The 16,390-nt window shown below is 34.6% G+C and overlaps 1 protein-coding gene across 3 annotated transcripts in view; it reads right to left on the bottom strand.

The window, feature by feature from the left end:
- FOXN2 (forkhead box N2) overlaps positions 1-16,390 on the bottom strand; it is a 68,306-nt gene that overhangs the window by 14,985 nt on the left and 36,931 nt on the right. For all 3 annotated transcript variants that reach the window (XM_025931923.2, XM_086701147.1, XM_086701146.1), the window contains exons 2-4: positions 14,490-15,040; positions 2,679-2,803; positions 189-253 (exon numbers count right to left, since the gene is read on the bottom strand). In XM_025931923.2, the coding sequence (XP_025787708.1) occupies positions 189-253; positions 2,679-2,803; positions 14,490-15,026 (727 nt within the window). In that variant the 5' untranslated portion in view covers positions 15,027-15,040. The remainder of the gene's footprint in view (positions 1-188; positions 254-2,678; positions 2,804-14,489; positions 15,041-16,390) is intronic.

Below are 16,390 nucleotides of genomic sequence, written 5' to 3' on the forward strand. Positions count from 1 at the left end.
AGAACCAAAATAATTAAAACAAAATGTTGACTATAGAATAAAGAGTAAGTTTTAGTTTCTTTTTTATAAGTGTTTTTATTTTCCAAATCTTCTACAACAAGCATATAATATACTTTTATGGTTAGAAAAAAAAAATCCTTATTTTTGACCTGAGTTTTTCGGATTTAAAATAATGTTCTTTCACATACCTTTGAGGGTTCGCACCTGGTTCTGCTTGAGTACAGAGCTTAAGAAGTGAGGTGATAAAGAGCCACTGAAAAATAGAGATAAGACAAATATGCTTATAAAAATCTTTATTTCACTTTTTATAGAACTTAGTCACAAATACAACTAATTTATACAATAAAAAACACAAACTATTTTTACCTTGTTTTCTTTGCTAATACTATTCAGTTTAGGAAGAATCTGCCAAAGCAGAAAGAGCATTAGATCCAAGATTAAATCACAACTATTTGGATGTTCTTAGGCAAAATAATTAATTTCTTAGTTTCTTCATCTGTAAAATAGGAATAATTAAACCTCCCACACAGGGTTGCTGTGATGATTAAATAATAATAATGCATTTAAAATGCCTGTAACAATAGATAATACATAATAGTTACTATTTGGTTTTGTATTGGATGCTTAAGTTTGATGATATTAATATAGGTGTTACCACAGAAATGAAAGCATTTATCAAAACAAATGTGTAAATAGAACTGTATGGTTCCTGATTTTATTAATAAATATCAATATCAAACTAATCTTGCTATATTCATAAAAACACCAGCAGTTTGGGCTTTTTTAATTCCAAAAATTAAAGCATTTTGGGGACACACTATTCCTGTTCTTTGGAATTTGTGATAGCATAAAAAAATCTGTTTTGCTGGGGTGCCTGGGTGGCTCACTTGGTTAAGTGTCCAACTCCTGATTTTGGCTCAGGTCAAGATCTCACTGTTATGAGTTTGAGCCCTACATTAGACTCTGTATGTAGCCTGCTTCTCTCTCTCTCTCTCTCTTCCTCCCTCTCTCAAAAAAAATATCTGTTTTGCTAAGTAAATTATAAGTCTATTTTCTACTCACAGTTTCACATACACTTTATTTCATTGTCTTCCTCAACTCACCAATTATGACATGAAAGGGCTACACAAAGGCGTATCAGATGGAACCATCATTTTGCCAACAATGAAAAAGAAAATGTTTCTAAAAATATTAAGATAATGTTTTAAAGTAAAAAATTAGAATCTTTATGGTGTCATTTATGTGTTTTTAAACCACAAATCATTTTTATTTAACATCTAAACATATGATAAAGCTAAAAAGTACAAACATGAAAATGCAACATATCAAAGGCACAGTAAAGTGCATATTTGATGGTAGAGTGTCAATTCTCTCATTTAATCTTTAATTAAAAAAAAAGCAGAGCTAAATAACACACACAAATGACCAAAAGCAGAACTTACCATTAGTTTCCAAATTAATTTTTTTAACTAGTATACCTCATAAGCACCAACATTAACTAATAAAGAGAAGATACTAAGTCCCAAATAAGCACCAACATTAACTAATAAAGAAGATACCAAGTTCCAAACAAGGCTATAAACTCTGATGACTTCTTTTCTAGGTTTCATTTCATACAGACAAACTACTCAATAATTCTTGTGACAATAATGCTTCTAATCTACTAGTATAGTAAATAAACTTAAAATCTCAATGAGTATATAAATATATTACTGATTGCAACTTTAGCCTTACTAATTTTTTACTGTATTTTGGGTACAACAAGGTCTCTAAGTTAATTAATAATAGTTCAAGAAATTAAACATTGCATTAAATACTGATTAATTGTAGCTTTCTCCCTCCTTTTGTGTATGTTTGAAATTTTCCATTTAGTCTTTTATTAAAAAGCCTCTAAAATTTTCCAAAAAAGAAATTAACCATTGTTAGGCTACCCTCAAAAGTAACTCAACGAAGTCTGGTATTTTCAATTCAAATGAATGTACATAATAGAATTAAAAAAAACAGATTCCTTAGGAAAAGGAAACAAAACCAGATTTGAGGTACCATTTTCAGCTTTGACTTAAATGGGAAAGCTATAAGATCAATAGGAGTCACTGAGTTTGAAAACAAAACCCAAGGAAATACATTACAATTATATTCACCAGCAAAAACGAAATGAATAAAAAAACTCAAAGCATTATTCGGCTTGTCAGACATTTTAAAATTTGAGACTCTGAACATAATTTTCAAAATAGTAAATGTGGTGTCAAAGAAAACCAAACTTAAAATAGAAAAGAAATATAAATATACATATAAAACTGTTACAGTGACAAACCATTAATCACCTTACTTTAGAAAGTTTATATATACTTTTAATTTGTCTTTAGTATGCATTTGTATTGCAGACAATTAAAATAATTTAAACCTTTTGTACCTAGAATCATATTATAACTTTCTTTACATACCCAGTAGGGTGTATTTTCCAGAATTTATGTTCTTACCTATCAAATATCCTATTTCCTAATAACAAAAAGTTAGATATAAGTGAAAATGCCTTAGGCTAATGTCTTACCCCATATATTGGTCTCCATACAATAAAAAAAACCACACAGAAAACCTTACAACTTTGTTAAGTTTTTGTATCTCACACAATGAAATCTTATAAATCACCATTGACACTTTTATGGAAGATCCTGTACCTTTGTGGAGATGCAGGAGGGGTGTAGAATGTTAATGCTGAGGAAAAAGGTTGCTTCTTCAGTGCCTGCATAAGGTTGGGTTTATATTCTGGATCAACACACCATAAGGAACCTTTCCCATTAACCTAAAATAAAATACACAAGAATTATTTACCTGGAACCTTTAAGACCTACACAATCAGTGCCTGGATGTTTTTACTAAATGTGTGGGGCAAAAAACCCTACAGTACCTTTTGAGTAGAATGTAAAGGTTGAAATAAGCTTGCTATAAATGCATTGTGTGATTAAAAGCCCTAGAGGCAGATCTCCAGCTCTGCCATTTACCTGCTACGTGACCTTAGGAAAGTTAACCAACTCCTATCTCTCCAAGACACTCTCCATTCCTTCATTTGGAAGGTAGGGATGATAACACGACCTACTTTATAGGACTGTTATGGATTAAATTATGCATAAGGGGCAGTACACAGTGCCTGGCACAGAGAGCCACAGGACATGCCAATCACTTCATTGCCTGTGAGAATGGTACAACCCCAAGAAGTACAGTGAAGAGCACGAAGGACTATACAATGTGTTCCTCCACATGCTAAGTTGTAACAAATGGAAGCCATTATAGGAAAAACAGAAAGAAAAGGAAAAATTAAGCTTTCTATGCAGCATCATTTCCCCAAAAGTAATAAGCAGTATATCAAATGATACATCAAAAAATAATTCTCATTTTTAATGGTATTAACAGTAATATTTAAGTTAGCATTTAAAGTAAAATTTAGGGGCGCCTGGGTGGCTCAGTCGGTTAAGCATCTGACTTCAGCTCAGGTCATGAGCTCATGAGTTTGAGTGAGTTTGAGCCCCATGTCAGGCTCTGTGCTGGCAGCTCAGAGCCTGGAGCCTGGATTCTGTGTCTCCCTCCCTCTCTCTGCCCCTCCCTTGCTCGCACTCTGTCTTTTTCTCTTTCTCAAAAATAAACATAAAAAAATAAAGTTAAATTTAAAATGCAGATGATTTAATGAAAAGCACAGTAGAAGCCTCAGGGTGGCAAATCAACAACTGAGTATGGAAAAGGCTCCTATAAAAGATAATGAAGAGGAAGGAAGCATTATTAGCCCTTAGAGGATTTAAGTTACAACATTTGAGGGACTTTTAGATAATATGGCAATGAACATATGAACCCAGATGCCACTGAAATAATCAACAGAATCTAAAAATTATGTAATTTGTATGATTACTAGAAACTGAAGAAACCATAAACAAAAGTGCCTGTTAAATTTCAAACGGGAGCTGCCTGAAGGAAGGGCTTGAGTGATCCACAGTTGGCCCCATGTGAAGGACCAGCTTAGAGGAAGGTAGGTGGACCTGATACCTGAAAAACCTCACTACTATTATCTAACATACAGAGAAAAGGCTAGGCTATGGGATAATTCCTTCAAATAGGTTTGAAAAATACTACACATTTTACTTCTCTCCTTCTTAGAAGGTCACACTACATATTAGCAGGTTAAGGGATCTAAATATTTCTGTCATTAAGCCAGTTTTATATGGTTTCCTAAAATTATCCAACACAGAACTTCCTTCTCTCAGGTAATATTTGAGGAAGCTTGTGTTCTGTGGAACACCTATGAGAAAAATTGATGTAATTAGTGAATTTTTATAGACTACACTTTCAAAATATTAATGGAAAAAACTATAAACATTGATTAGGCCATTAAGAATAATAAATTTCCTTTTAAAGATCACAATTTTAGGAGCACCTGGGTGGCTAAGTGAGTTAAGTGTCTGATTCTTGATTTGGGCTCAGGTTATGATCTCATGTTTTGTGAGATGGAGCCCTGCATTGGGCTCTGTGCTGATGGCATGGAGCCTGCTTGGGATTCTTTCTCCCTCTCTCTGTCCCTCCCCTGCCCATGTGCACTCTTTGTCTCAAAATAAATTGAAATATCTGAAACCAGCTTTTATCATATCTGGGGAGAGGGGTATTATTATAATGTTATATAATATAAATAATGAAAATAAAATTGATAAATTGATAACTAAAAATTAGGAAAATAAGGGAACTGACAAATCAACAGAGTATTCTAAAAAACCATCAAAATATTATACATCCTAGTTGAGGTAGTCAAAGGAAATAAATGAAGGACTTTAGGAGCTGTGAGATCACCTGCTAACTCTTCCTTCAGGATAAATCTTTACTACTTCCTTTTTTTTTTTTTTTTTTTTGAGACAGAGAGAGAGAGAGAGAGAGAGAGAGAGAGAGACAAAGCACAAGCGGAAGAGGGGCAGGAAGAGAGGGAGACACAATAAGAAGCAGGCTCTGTGCTATCAGCAGAGAGCCCGACACAGGGCTCAAACCCACAAACTGTTGAGATCACGACCTGAGCCAAAGTTGGACACCCAACCAACTGAGCCATCGGCGCCCCTATCCTTTCCTATTTCCTTAGCTGAACATCCCTAACTGCACATCCTGAACAGTAGCTAGATGATAAATATATCCATACACATGTACCGCATCCACACATAGCCTTTACACAAAACTCCACAACCATGCAAGAAGAAGATCCAAATTCAATCTCATCCCACTTCCCCAGAGCTAAACACTACTTGTACAGTGGTTAAGAGTGTAAGCCTTGGAACCATTTTGCCTCCTTTGGAATCCTGGTTTTGTCACTTAAGAGCTGTGTAATCTTCAGAAAAATGTCTATGTTCAAAATATAACTATATAAAACATAGTACCTATTTCAAGAATTACTGTATTGTAAGAGTTAATTCACATAAAGTGCTTAGAACACTGTCAGACAATAAGTACTCATTAAACATTGGCTACTGCTATTGATATATGTTCATTTTCTTTGTAGTATTTAAAATTTTTTTTTAAATGTTTATTATTTTTGAGAGAGAGACAGAGCGTGAGTAGGGGAGGGGCAGAGAGAGAGGGAGACACAGAATCCAAAGCAGACTCCAGGCTCTGAGCTGTCAGCACAGAGCGCAGCGCAGGGCTTGAACTCACGGACTGCAAGATCATGACCTGAGTGGTGGTTGGATGCTTAACCAACAGAGCCACCCAGACACCACTCTCTTTGTAGTTTTAAAAACTGTTCCTGTTTCCTCTAGTCTAATAGCATGCAAGTTTGTTTTTCTGTTTCTATTCTACTAGGTATTGGCATTAAATTTTAATAAATATTTTTGAGGATTTTTTCTCTACAAGTGTTGAAAATCAACCATAAGGTATATAATCTTCTCTTCTCCCACCATGTGACGTTCAAAACTTCCTTAGAACTCATAAGATTAGTGAGTTTCAAACTGTTAAATTTTTTTTCATATTATACCTTTCTATTTCAAAAGCCCTTTGTTAAAATTTGAATTACACTTCATAATTAAATTAACAATTACTTGGACAACAATAAAATTTATGCGTGTTCTAGTCCCCTGTCTCCTTTTTGTTTATACAAAATCCTATATGATAGAAGCTGTTATGATTGCTGAAGATTTTACATGATGAATTCCAGAGTGTTTCCATGTCCCAAATTCTTTGTCAAGATAATATTCTATTACTGAGGCTCTTTTATCTTCTGAACATCATGTCATAATTATTAGAGTAGAATGGCATAATATAAGAACACTGTTCCACAGGTATAAATAGTAAGGTCTTAATCATTGCTTATTGATTGGCAATGTGATATTGGACAAAACATTTAATCTCTAAGAGTCAGTCGTCTTACTCATATTTTATTCATAAAATAAAAAACCAGGCCACTTTACTGAGTTGTGAGGAGATTCGAATAAGGTAATTTATATGTGACACAGAGCTGGAAAATAAGTGAATACTTATTTCTAGGGGTTATTCTGAAATTGGCATAAAGTAAGAGTTTATATGGTTTAGTAACAGTATATTCCTCTAAGAGGGAGTTAAAAAAATCAACAATAAGAACAAAAATCAATTAGTTCTGAGTAAGACAGTAAAGGTAGTAAAGAACAAGGAATAAACTAAATTTAGAAGGGAAAATAGTTCTTGTCTTAGAAAAACTATGAGTGTTAGGCAGTTTTTAACATCCTAGCAACCCAGATGTATAGGAAAAGAAAAACCATGGGTGTCATACCATACTGTAATACAGAAAGAAACATACCATACTATTAGATGAAACTTTTCCTGGTCATCAGCAGCAAAATACCACATGGACTATATATTAAGTATTTGAACTCTTGATTTGTTTTTCAAAGGAAGTCAAATTTTATATATGTATTTTTGGATTAAGTGACGAAATTTCTTAAATTAAATATATTTTCAGTCACTTGGCCCAAATTATAAATATGTTTCAATGATAGGGAAATAAAACTTTAAAACATTAGCACCCACAACATCCTTTGCCCCAACCCACTTCAGTTTCATATAGAAAAGATATGTCTGTATTATTTTTCATATATTGACTAAGGCAATTATGTTAAGAATGTTAGTCATGTTCTATCTTGGTATTCCTGAGATTACACTCTTAGAAACTGTTTTGTTCAATAATCTACTTTTCAAATTCAATCGTGAGAATTACAAATTGTTTTGAACATAGCAGAATTGCTATTTCCTTGAAATAGTAAATTGGAAGAACTGGTACTGAAAACCTGCAGTTCAGGGCAGTTAAGTATCTTGAGTAAGGTCTCCAAATAACAGTCTGGTTTATGTTACCATGGCAGCATTTCCTTTCACTGGGTCTGTTCACAAACTATCAGTAACAAGAGATAAAACTATGTATTTGCTAACATTATGTTTTAAGATCTTCAGGAAAGAAAAATTTATTTTAAACTCTTACTTAAAAACCTTGCCCTTTTATTACTGTGCTTAGAAGACAGAACACAAATAATAAAGAGTTTCAGATGTTAAGTATTATTTTAAACTAAATTTGCCTATAACAAAATAAATCTTCTGTGCAATGGAAACAGGAAATGTGCATTCTCTCATTTACTATTTTGCATTGTGGAACTCTAAGGCGTCTGGACTTACTTGTTAAAGAACCACTGAAGGTGCTGAAGACATAAGGAAAATACTAAGAAATGAACTTCAAAAAGATCTAAATGTTAGTTGTAACGAAGAGTTTGGGAGAAAAGGCAATGTTCACTATTTCTGAAATGTTTTTATGTACTTGCCCTGTGCATTTAAATAGACTCCCCTCAACTACCTTTTCTGTGGTAAAAAAAAAAAAAAATTAAAAAGAATTAACTAATTAAAAAGGGCATTCATAACTCTTGTTTATAGCTTCTAGTATGAACTTTTATAGTGGTTGGCATGACTTCTTTCCTGGAATTCAGCTATTGAAGGGAGTCATCACTATGCAAATCTACAGACTAAAATTGTACTAAACCAGGCAAAATTTCTAACTTCATGTTTCCCAGCTAAAATTCCAGTTACAGTATTTTAGTTTGGCTTTATAAAAATTTAGGAAAGTAGATATAAGACCTAGATATTTAAATATTTAAAACATGAAACCTAAACCCAAGCAAAAAAAAAATGTATCACGTTTAACTTTTATAAATACTGAGGCAGATAAATACCAAGCCAAGATTTTTAGACCTCTCTATTGAGAGCAGTAACTATGGTATGGATGACAGTGAAGGAAAGCTAATCAGCAGCTATCCAGCTGGTTGAGTATCATTTCCACTTTGTAGTTTGACCCAGACCTTGCCATCTTGCCTTTTTTCTGAGATTATCATCTATAGATAAGAGATATTCATCAGAAAAGTGCTGTCAAGGTCGCCAAATTCAATTCCAACATTTACTGGAAGTAAGTATAATTTACTTGCCTTCTGCATATTACAAGAGAAACACAGTCATTTTGAAACACTAATTCAAGAAGTATTTCATACATAAAAAAAAAAAAAAATCCACAAGCATTCCCAATCCTACTTGAATGTATCACACTTTCTGTCCAAATTTCAGACATTTAAGCAGGCTACTGATTTTTGAGAAGACCATCACCTGCCTTTCTCTCCTCTCACCCTGACCTCAGTTGTGACAGCTTGCTAATTTTTGTCCCAATATATTACAATTTCTCTATTTATCCTCATATTCTTTATTATCTCATAAGATAATTTATTTCTCTTTGTCACACTCTCCTTGTACTCTGTAATACTCTCTTTCTTTCTCTGAGCACTCAAAAATGTTCAGGTTAATTATGTAAATAACACACACATTTACAAATTATGGTCAAGAACAAGTCCCTTTTGATCACTACCACAAATCAAACCACACTGGACATATGTTCTGAGTAAGACAGTAAAGGTAGTAAAGAACAAGGAATAAACTAAATTTAGAAGGGAAAATAGTTCTTGTCTTAGAAAAACTATGAGTGTTAGGCATATATTTTGCAACTTTTATTACAAACAATACCATAGTGAATATCATATACTCCTTGCATGCAAGTATGAATGTTACTCTAGGGAAGAAATCAGAATCTAATCCACTACATCAAAATATATGCACATTTCTAATTAAAAAAAAATTTTTTTTTTTCAACGTTTATTTATTTTTGGGACAGAGAGAGACAGAGCATGAACGGGGGAGGGGCAGAGAGAGAGGGAGACACAGAATCAGAAACAGGCTCCAGGCTCTGAGCCATCAGCCCAGAGCCTGACGCGGGGCTCGAACTCACGGACCGCGAGATCGCGACCTGGCTGAAGTCGGACGCTTAACCGACTGCGCCACCCAGGCGCCCCTCTAATTTTAATAATTGTAGTCAACTTGACCACAAAAATGGTCATACTCATTTATACTCATATCAGTAGTGTGAAAATATTATTGTTTCCCCTATCCTTATCTAATTTGATATTACCAAACGTTTACAATTTTTGCATTCTAATGGGTATAAATTACTTTTGGGGTTATTTTAGTTTGTATGTCCCTGACAACTTGTGAGGATGAATATCTTTGCCTGCTTATTGACCATTTATATTTCCTCCTCTGTTAATTGCCTGTTCATATTCTTGTCCATTTTCCTATTAGTTTTTTTTTTCTTATTGAATTAGATGAGTTCGTTACACACAGTGGTGTGCTGTTCACTGTAAACATCTCCCATCAACATCACATTTAATGACATAATACTGGTAGCTTGAAACTGGCCATGATGGAAATATTTATACCATGAAAATTTAGAGAACCTACATCCCCACCTACTCAATCCTTCAACATTTACCAGCACGCCATATTTTGAATCCTAATCTGTTGGCTGCTACTTGTCTCAATCACATCTTAGCAATCATTTTCAAGTTTTTGCAACATTCAATATTGTTGCTCATTCACACTTAAACTTAACCTCTTTAGATTCCATTACAACACACTTTTCCTAGATTTTTCTATTGAAAATCATTGCTGCTGATGACTTCAAAACTTAGAGCTTCAATCCCACATTACCACTATTCCTGTACCATACTTCTAAGTACCAAGTAGACATTTCCCCTTTTATGTCCCACCATAAGTATAAACACAATAGGTCTAAAACTAGTAAATAATTAAGTGATACAATTCAAAATAAAATCTAACAATGCACATTGGAACGAACATATCCAACATTTCTAAAACTTTTAGTCATCTGAAAGGAAAGTTTGACTGAGAACTGGGGGAATTTGCCTCCAAGATGGCTCACTCACACGGCTGTTGGCAAGAGGCTGCTTAAATGTTCTTATGATATGGCAGCTGGGTTCCCCCACAGCTTGTTATCCAAGAGTACAAGATGGAAGCCATAGTGGCATTTATGACCTAGCCTCAAAAGGCATGCTCCAGCATTTCCACAATATCCTCTTAGTTACACAACTCAGCCCTATTCATTATTGGCAGGAACTCTACCAGGGCATGAATACTGGAAGGTAGGGCTCATTTGGGGTTCTCTATGACAGAGATTGATCCTTTGAAATTACTGAAGCTTTTTCAATGGCCTAACACATAGTTGGTCTTCATAAATATTCCATATGTAGATGTGTTAGATAGCAACATGTTACAAAAGATAACTAATACAACCTCCTTTAAGTTAGCTGTAAGATGATGATGTGTCCTGATGTCTTGCTACTCATGGACTAATGGCACCAGGATCAACGGGGAACTAAGGGTACAAGACAAGTGAAAGAACTGAACTCTAAAGTATGACAAAGTCCTATGAGGAGATATTGAACATATGCAATGTTTTATCTTTGGGAGAGCACAAATAAAGTGGTGGTCATAAAATAAGGTTAAAAAATAAAACTACTCAAATTTTAACAAATTATTTTTTAAAAAAAAAATTTATTTTGAGAAAGAGAGAAAGAGACAGTGTGAGAGAGCAGGGGAGGGGAAGAGAGAGAGAGAGAGAGAGACAGACAGACAGACACCCAAGCAGGTTCTGTATGTACAGCATGGAGCCTGATGCAGGGCTTGATCTAATGAACTGTGATATCATGACCCGAGATGGATGCTTAACCAACTGAGCCATTCAGGCACCCCGATTTTAACAAATTCTTTTTGACAAGAGTTGGACGCTTAACCAACTGAGCCATTCAGGCACCCTGATTTTAACAAATTCTTAAAAGCCAAGAATGAGCTAGCAAGATAACTGAGCATCCTGGGATATCTACTCGCCAGAATTTTTCTATGAGTCTCCATCCAGTGCTCCAGAGGAAGACTGGAGGCAGTGAGAAATACCCTTGGAGATGATGATGGGATGTGCAGAACATACCAAGGTTTAAGCCTGGAGCAAGAATATCAGGCAAAGCTCATCCATGTTCCAGGCCCTAAATGAGCACAAGATGAGATGAGGTGTCACTGTGGGACAGGCACAAAAACTGGACAAAACTCCACTATGAAGCCAAAGCTGCCTGCCACTAAGAGAGAGGCAAAACACCCTTTTCATCCCAGTCCCAGACAAAGGATGACTGCTGCTGGGAGAGAAATACAAAACTCAGCTATCCTCACACTTTACTGACACTAGGCAATGGCCATGTGTCATTAGGTAATGGGCAGGAAATCTGCTCATGCCCAGATGATACAAAGCAGAGATATACTTCCACTGAGAAAGGAAATGGTCACTCACTTATAACCAGGACCGTCCACTGATAGTAGGCAGAGTTTATTTACCATGATAGGAATGAGCAGGAAATTGGCCTGAGCTCTGAACAGTGCTATCCAATAGGACTTTCTACAGTGATAGAAATATCATATATCTGTACTGTCCAATATGCCAACCACTAGCCACATGTAGATAACTGGCTACTGATAAGTGCGGCCCTAGACTCTTCTCTGAGTAGATGGGAGAGACTGTCTGCTCCCAGGGGAGGCAAGCAAAGTCCTACTTTTGAGACAGGCATAAGAGCCTGCTTAATACTAAAACTAGAACAGAAGAATCAAGAAACTCATGTTCCCACCCCAAGAGCCTCATACCAAGTAACAAGCAATTGTTATGGGAGGGAAAAGAGCACAGACAGAAATAACTAACTCTCCTCCTGCCCCCAAACGTATCACAAGCTGAAAGATGAAGGTAGAGCAAAAATGCTAAGGAACATCATCTAACACTCCAGGACTTTCACTAAGCACAAAGTATTAGCAGTCCATTTCTACATGAATTTGAAGACTGTGGTATTCTAAAGGTAATTATGACAACCACAAAACCCAAACCCAGCCCAATTATTTACAAAGATTGACCAACACCTGTTTCACACTAACAGACAAAAGTAGAGGCATGTCTATTTCTGAATAGAAAGATTATTTGCCTCTGTTTCTACCATTCTTTTATAAATAATGTTTGACATTTAATCCAAAATTAGGAAACACACACAGAAACAGGAGATAAAACACTCAACAAAACCAAACACAGAGATGGATGAGATAATGAAGTTATCAGACACCATATCTATAATTAATCTTTTATGGATCTAGTGGGAAATTTTAGCAGAAAGATGGAGACTAATTTTATTGTTATTTTTTAAATGCTTATTTATTTTTCAGATAGCACAAGCAGCATAGGGGCAGAGAGAGAGAGAGAGAGAGAGAGAGAGAGAGAGAGAGAGAGAGAGAATCCCAAGCAGGCTCCATAGTATCAGTGCACAGTCCAACATAGAGCTCGAACTCATGAACTTTGAGATCACGACCTGAGCTAAAATCAAGTTGGCTGCTTAACTGACTGAGCCACCCAGGTGCTCCAAGATGGAGACTACTTTTAAAAAGGCAAATAGAAGGGGGCACCTGGGTGGCTCAGTCAGTTGGGCATCGGACTTTGGTTCAGGTCATGATCTCACAGTTCATGAGTTCAAGCCCTGCATTGGGCTCTGTGCCAACTGCTCAGAGCCTGGAGACTGCTTTGGATTCTGCATCTCCCTTTTTCTCCACCCCTCCCCCACTCGTGCTGTCTCTTCCTCTCTCTGAAAAAAAAAAAAATTAAAAAAATTAAAAAAAAAATAATAAGGCAAATAGAAATGCTAGAAATGAAAAATATGCACAAGTCCTTTATCAGGCTTATTGACAGAATGAACACAACAGAGGGAAGACAGAATCTACAGAAAGATAAAAATTATCCAAACTGAAACAAAGAGAGAAAAGAGTAGGAACTGGGGCAAAGTAACCAAGAGGTAAGAAAGAGCAAATGGTCTAATATATTTTTACTTGGAAGCCCAGAAGTGGGAAGTGAGCCACAAGAAATATTTATATATAATGAACAAAACTTTCATAAATTTAATAAATGACAGATCTGATAATGACAATATCCAATAACAAATCACAGATCCAAGAACCTTTGAAAAACCAAAGGCAGGATACAAAAAAAACCAAACCAAACAAAAACCACACCTAGGTGCATCATAGTCAAACAGTGATATAAAGAAAAAAGTCCTTGTGGGAGGGGAGATGGACTAAATGGGTAAGGGGTATTAAGGAATTTACTACTGAAATCATTGTTGCACCATGTGCTAACTAACTTGGATGTAAATTATAAAAAAAAAAAAAAAAAAAGAAAAGAAAAGAACTATTACAAAGGAACAAAGAATGGCAGCAGACTTCCCATCAGAAACTATATAAGCCAGAAGATAGGAGAGTAACATCTTTAGAGTACTTAAAGAAAACAAAAAAACAAACACACCTGTTAACCTAGAATACCCATCTTCCACAAAAAGATTTTTATAAATTCAATGCTATAAGAAATGTTAAATAAACTTCTCCAGGAAAAAAGAACTAATCCAGATAAGCATCAGGATTGGTCAACTTCTCTGTGAAAGGCCAGATATTAAGTGGTATAATGGTAATATGATTTGAAGGTAGACTGTGATAAATTAAAGACACATACTGATAAGTGTGTAACAACCCACCCCTAAAAAAAGAATAGCTGATAAGCCAATAGTAGAGATAAAACTGAATCATAAAAAAAATACTCAATCCTTAAAAAAAACAGGAAAAATGGGGGGGGGGGGGAAGAACAGAGCAAATAGAAAACAAACAGCTTGATCATAGATTTAAATCCAACCATATCAATTACATTAAATAGTCTACATTACAATTATAAGGCAGAGACTGCCGTATTGAATAAATTAAGAGTAATATACTGATACAGTTGACAGGAACAGTATAGAAACTAAGAATAGAAAATTAGAATATTAGAAAACTGATTTATGTACCTATAGTAGACTGAAATTCTGTTAGATTTATATAAATATTTAAGAAATTTAAAAACATCTCAAATGAAAGCAAATGAATATAATTAAGCTCAAACGGAAGTAATCATGAGTTGACTATTTTTTGCCTTCCTTTAATTTCCCCATATTTTAAGGTCTCTATGTTAATTTTCCCCCACCTGCCCAAATATAGCAATGTTCATAAACACTGACCTTGCCATGGCTTCTTTCCACTTTCTGAAAACATTTATTCAGGGACAGATTATGTCGAACAGAATTCTTCCAGCCTGTTGGTGCAGTGGCAAAATATGGGAAGCGGTCCAAAATCCAGCTATAAATTTCTTTGACAGGCAAACATTTATTTGGAGAGTGTTCAATAGCCATGTAAATGAGAAGACTAAAGGAATATGGGGGCTTTGAAGTTGCTGATTTTTTTTCTGGGTTCGGATAGCAAGATGGTCCTAAGGATGGCACATCATCTCCCTCTATGTCATACAATGGACTAACAATTGGAAGACCCTCACTTCCGAAGCTGAAGTTTGTTAGAAGATTAGTACTTTCATGAAGCCAGTTCAAGTTTGTGAGTTCATCATCTGCTGACTCACTGTCCACTAGAGTGGCCTTAGGCCTGGCAGCATCAACAGCTTCAGGCAAGCTTCCCATTTTGTAAATCTGGCTTAATCCTGCAACCTTTTCAGCTCCTGGAGTTTCAGCTCTCTTTTCTGGAGTCATTCCAATTACTGGACCCATTTACTCTTACAGTTCTGCAATAAAGGAAACAATTGTCAATCAATATAATACTTAAGATTTTTAAGCTCATGGAAAAAGAAAATACATATTTAAATATCACCAAAATCAAAAATTTTTCAATCAATTATACCACATAATATTTAAGCACAATATTTGTGTAACAAAGACATTAAGGTTACAATACAAGGAACAGAGCTTATTTCATGGTATTAGAAATGACTGTAAATAAAATATAGTATTAAAACACCATATGTATGAGTGACATTAAGAAAATTAAATAATTGTGAATACTTACTAAAGTCCCTAGCCCACAGTTATAGCCTAATGGTAATGCTTCTTATTATTAAAAATGAGCAGACTTTCTTTGAATTGTAAGACTTTATAATCTATGCATTTTAAGGATCTATGACCTATTGTAATAGTCATACATATGGCTCAATACAGAAAATAACCAAATTTAAAACATTGCTTAAATAATAATTCCAAATAAACCCTTTCCTCAAATATGAAATATTTATTATAAAGAGATAAACAGTTTCTAATATTTTTATAGTATATCATACTAAAAAGATAACATTTCTTATTCACTAAATTCATTATCACCAAAATTAAATTTACTATAAATTTATTATTTCTTCTGTACATTCTAACATTTTTAATTGAATTCTGTATCATCTCATCAAGTACTGACACCGAAAGGCTGACATTCTTGAAGTAAAATTTGAATTGTAACTATTTTCAAGGAGAAGAAAGAAAGATATTTCTAAACTACCCTTTTTTATTTCTATTTTCTCAAATGTCTTTTGTTTTGCTTTTGGAACATACTTCAATACAAAAAACTTATGATGGGAGAATAACTGATCAAAGAGAAAAGTAATAGACCTAAGGTGCTATTTAATTCATTTTCAATGGTTCATAAAAGTACCCTACTTACGAATTCAGTGAAAAACCTTCCATGTCTTCCTAGTCTATCTACTTATGTTTATATAACTGAAATAAGAGAAGTATCTCCAGAGTTTTACTTTACTTAGAACAAAACTGGCAGGTTACGCTAAGAATTATGAAAAAGATTTTATATGTATAACACGCCTATCTGGATTCTGGTAGCTACTAATAGATGTAGTCTCAAAGCACTTAATTATCAACAGCATCAGCTAATATTTTGGGGGCCAGATGTTGTGCTAAACACCACAAACTATATCTCAATTAACCATCAATTAAACTCTCTATATAAAGTAGGCACAATTATTAACCCAATTTTATAAATGAGGAAAATGACTCAGAGGTTAAGCATCCTGTTTTAGCTTACCTGATCAGTAAATGGAAACAACAGAATTTAAACCCAGAAAGACTGAGTTCTGAAC

This window comes from Puma concolor, chromosome A3 (genome assembly GCF_028749965.1).
Source record: "Puma concolor isolate L17-30 chromosome A3, mPumCon1.1.hap2, whole genome shotgun sequence".
Classification (NCBI taxonomy): Eukaryota; Metazoa; Chordata; class Mammalia; order Carnivora; family Felidae; genus Puma; species Puma concolor.